General features: G+C 31.8%; 1 protein-coding gene across 1 annotated transcript; it reads right to left on the bottom strand.

Annotated features, from left to right (window-relative positions):
• Positions 1–2,312: 2,312 nt before the first annotated feature.
• LOC111474355 lies at positions 2,313–3,314 on the bottom strand. Its single transcript, XM_023119473.1, has 3 exons — positions 3,055–3,314; positions 2,727–2,784; positions 2,313–2,659 (listed from the first exon to the last, which is right to left on the bottom strand). The coding sequence occupies exons 1-3, from the start codon at positions 3,177–3,179 to the stop codon at positions 2,534–2,536; spliced, it is 309 nt and encodes a 102-aa protein (XP_022975241.1). The 5' UTR covers positions 3,180–3,314; the 3' UTR covers positions 2,313–2,533.
• Positions 3,315–4,469: the final 1,155 nt, after the last annotated feature.

The following is a 4,469-nucleotide window of genomic DNA, read 5'->3' as shown; positions in this document are numbered from 1 at the left end:
CATCTGGTTCACAGCTAAATTTGCTCGTCACATGCTCCAACCTTTCTACAAAACCCAAGAATCATTATGTTAAACATATAATTATGAGGGAGAGGTCCCTTTCGAACCACATACCTAAACAACTTCCCTACAACACAACACAACAAGACCTAACAGTTCCTTCACAGTCATCCTTAAATGCCAGCTTAAAGAACGCAAACGCGGTTCCTCAACATTCAAACAATTTCATAATCTTGACAAAAAAAACAGGGTATAAATTCCTCAAAAGTATCTTCAAACCCTATACAGCTTAATCGCTTTGGATAACCTAATAGTGACCCTACTGTCACTGAACTCACAGAGATGAATCTCAAAGTACCGTCGTTGGAAGGCAAAAATTGAACTACGTAATCAAAAGCAAGACTATCCAAATCCGAAGAAGACGACGAACAATACTCATTTATAAACTTGGGGAATGTGGTTTGGGGTGAACTCAAAGAAGAAGACCAATGCAGTAATGCACCATAAAAGATTTCTGTAGGCGACGCACATTGACAAACATTGTAAGGCAGCGCAGCATCAAAGAGCTTTTCACTTACATTCAACCCGGAGGTTGATCGGAGATTACGCGGCGGACGGCGAGTTACAGAGGCGGGAAAGAACTGGGAGAGGGATACCATGTACGGTCAGCAGGAACTGGAAGACGATATTTCGAAATGGGCCTCAGCAGTTGAAATTTGGGCCGGATATTGGGCTCTCTTGAGAAGCTCATGTACTTTAATGGGCCTTGAAAGGGAAACGGCCCAATGATAGTAGGCTTGGGCCGAATCCCAATTTATAAATTAATTAAGAACACTAAATAGCTAAATTAGGCCATACACGTATCAAATAGAAAATAAAATTTTGAAAATTAAAATATTAAAATTTAAAACATTAAAAACATTTAAAAAATAACTGATATTTATCTAGTAATTTTAATTATTATTAACGCATGGTAAACGGTAATTTTAATATTTATGATATAATTGTTTAAATAAATCAACTAATTAATTTTTATCCTCCTACAACTATTATTCGTGTGATTCGTTATAATATATTATTTATATGAAAAATTTGTTATTTCATTCTTATTTTTTAAAATTAAAATTTTATTAAAAATCACAGTTACGTTAAAACTGATATGACATAAAGTAATAATTTTAATTTGTGTGTTTTTTTAATTACCCTCTAACTAAATTCATTCAGTTAATTCAAAAAAATTATTAACTACTACTAATTGAAATTCAATATGAGAATAATATAATTTCCCTTAAGTAAAACTGGCGATGCAAGATGAATCGGTAGCTAGGTTACGGTGCTTATCTGTGTGCACTAACCTATATCCCACAAAGGGTGATGGTCGATTAAGATAGGAAGACAGTGGTCGTGGAAGTCAAAATCCGCTAAGGAGTGTAACAACTCACTTGTCGAATCAATTAGCTTCGAAAATTTATGACGTATATCATTCAATCTCACTACTCGTCTAGTTTATTCGCTTTGAGTAAGACAATATATAACAATTTTTTTTCAACGACAAAAATAAATAAAGTGTTTGTTTTTCCCGTTTGCCAAGCTGTTTAGAAAGATGCATTATTAACTTTGTTGCTTTCAATGGCTGAAAAAGATAATGGAAATATGCAAAAAGCTTATCTTTTTGTCTAAAGAAATAAAATTGCAAAAGAATATTAAACGAAAGCTTTTTTTCCCCCTTTAATTTCTCGATTCGATTTTAAATAATAAATGTCACAGTTTTATTCGATACTTTGAATTTTTATTTTTTTTCAAAATTAAATGAAATTTTATTTGAAGAAATAAAATAATAAAAAATGTAATGAAACCTAGTTTTTTTCAAAATTAAATGAAATTTTATTTGAAGAAATAAAATAATAAAAAATGTAATGAAACCTAGAATTCCTAAATTATTGTTCATTAGTTTCGTTTTTTAATACTGATTTCACAAAATTAATCTTGAATTCCCATTTTTGTTTAAGTTTTTTTTTTCTTTTAATTTTTTGAAGATCGATTTAAACATCAATTCTCTAGAAAAAAAAAATTATTTTCGATAATCAAAATTGAAGGGAAAGAAAAAAAAAATTCTACCAAAATTGTGTGTGTGTGTTTTTTTTTTTTTCCTCGAGAGAAACTGCAAAGAACCACCCAATCTCAGGACTGCTTTCCCATGGTTTTTTTAATACACATTCAGAGATCAAAAAGTTATTTATAGATTTTTTTTTTTTCTTTTGGTTCTCTGAAAATCGGGTCCTGAAGCTGGCAATGAGAATTCATTCTCAGCCTTTTTTTTTTCTTTTGGTTCTCTGAAAATCGGGTCCTGAAGCTGGCAATGAGAATTCATTCTCAGCCTCCACTCAACCTCACAATTTTCGTTTTCCAAATTGGGAAAGATGTTTCTCTGTAGAAGAAAATTTGTTCTGATTCGGATAGAAGATCTCAGGCCACCGCAACGGTGCCGGATCGAACAGTTTTCTTGAATTTGTTCTGATTCGGATAGAAGATCTCAGGCCACCGCAACGGTGCCGGATCGAACAGTTTTCTTGCTAGTTTCTTGCTTTCTGTGGTTTTGAGTGCTAGCAGAAGAAGAAGAAGAAGAAGAAGAAGAACGTCTCCAGTTTTTCTCCTTTGCCTCATCGACATCAATCTGTAGAAGAAGAAGAAGAAGAAGAAGAACGTCTCCAGTTTTTCTCCTTTGCCTCATCGACATCAATCTGTTCTTGCCGGCACTCTTTGCTACAAAACGGAGTGTTTCCTCTGCAATACAGTAACAAAACTTTCAATTCTCAGATCAAAACATCAAAATCAGAACAAAACGACCACAAATCAGTCCTATCTAAACATAATTCAACTCCAAAATCACTTTCCATCACTCAAACAAACCTAAACCTAAAAAACACCACACAAATTCGATCTAGCATAATTCGACGCTTATCAAGCCTCAAATTATCAACAACTAAACAGAAAACTCTCAATTGAAACTCAAGATAACCACAAACTCTCTGAGATCATGGAAATTGAACAGACCTGTACATGAAGATATCGGAATTGCGTCCGAGCGGTTTCCGGCAAAGAGAACATGAATCAAGGAAATGAGGCTCGGGGATAAGGTAATCAGCGCAGCCGGCGTAGAATTGCGGCGCAGTTCTCATAGTGAAAGAAGGAAAAGAAACGGAAAGCTGATGAAAATTCGCCGGAAATGAGAGCAGAAATCCGGGAGCTTAGAGTTTTAGGGCTAAAGCTCTGAGAAAGAAGACAGAGAGGAAATGGTAAGCCGAAGGGGAAGGAACACGCTGGGGCATTTGGGTTAATTTATAATTGATTGCCTGGAAAGTGAGGGAATCAGGTGCTTCGCGGACTACGATAAGCATACTTTTTTCCTTTTTAATTATAATTTAGTTTGTAGGTGGAAAATTAATTTCGTCATGTTTTATTTATTTATTTAATTTCCATCATTTTCAATTATTTATTGAAATAATTTAATATGCTTTTTCATTATTGGTTATTTTATGTCTGTAATTTTAAATATCATTTTCTGATTTTTTTTTTGGTTGTTGTCTTGCATTAATTTTTTTTACCTTTGCAATAATTATAACGCCTAGATTTACATTATTATATAATTATATATAAATATATTTAATTTAAAATTATTTTTGAATGAGCAACTTTAAAAAATAAATTTGAACTATTTTATAACGTGATTTTTCTAATATATATTTAAATTTAATGATAAATCTTAATTAAATATTTATAAATAAATAAATCTTTTACTAATTAACATTTTCATTTGTTTACACTGAAAAAAAATTACAACAGTAAAAATTAAATTAAATCTAAAAAAATATAGCAACACTAGAGAACCCAATTTTATCAAATAATAATATTATTTGGGTTACCATGTCTTCTTTTACTATAAAAAAAATAAAAAATACGAAATTATTTGATTGGTTGAAATTACGTTGCTTTCAATAGAGCGCAAAGCAGTGGATAATTGCCCATTAGAAAACCCTGGTTTTGAGATGGGTGGTTTTCTCTGTTCCGTGGTGAAAATCTATTGGCTGGAAATGCATGCATCCTTTTCCCCAACCCAATGGGCCAATAATAATAATAATAATAATAATAATAAAGAAATTAATATTATTTGTTTAGTTTTAGAATTTGGTCCTCTATCTTTTTCATATTACTATATTTCGCTCTCAAATTTATTGTATTTATCGTCAAGTGGGGGAGTGAGCATAAAATCATCTAGAAGGGAGGCTTTATGTAATAAATTTTAATATAATATTCCCTGTTCATGGGGTATTTACATTGTTTGAAAAGGACTAGTTGTGCAAATAAAGAAAATAGTTACTATATTAATTTTTTTTTATTGAAACCGGTACGAGAAATCGATCCATTAATAAGTTCAGCTGTAGAATAGGATGTTATATTCAACGATACCT

Source organism: Cucurbita maxima, unplaced genomic scaffold, assembly GCF_002738345.1.
Source record: "Cucurbita maxima cultivar Rimu unplaced genomic scaffold, Cmax_1.0 Cma_Scf00324, whole genome shotgun sequence".
Taxonomy (NCBI): Eukaryota; Viridiplantae; Streptophyta; class Magnoliopsida; order Cucurbitales; family Cucurbitaceae; genus Cucurbita; species Cucurbita maxima.
Note: the sequence above shows the minus strand (reverse complement) of the source record. Positions and strands in the feature narration are given on the sequence as shown.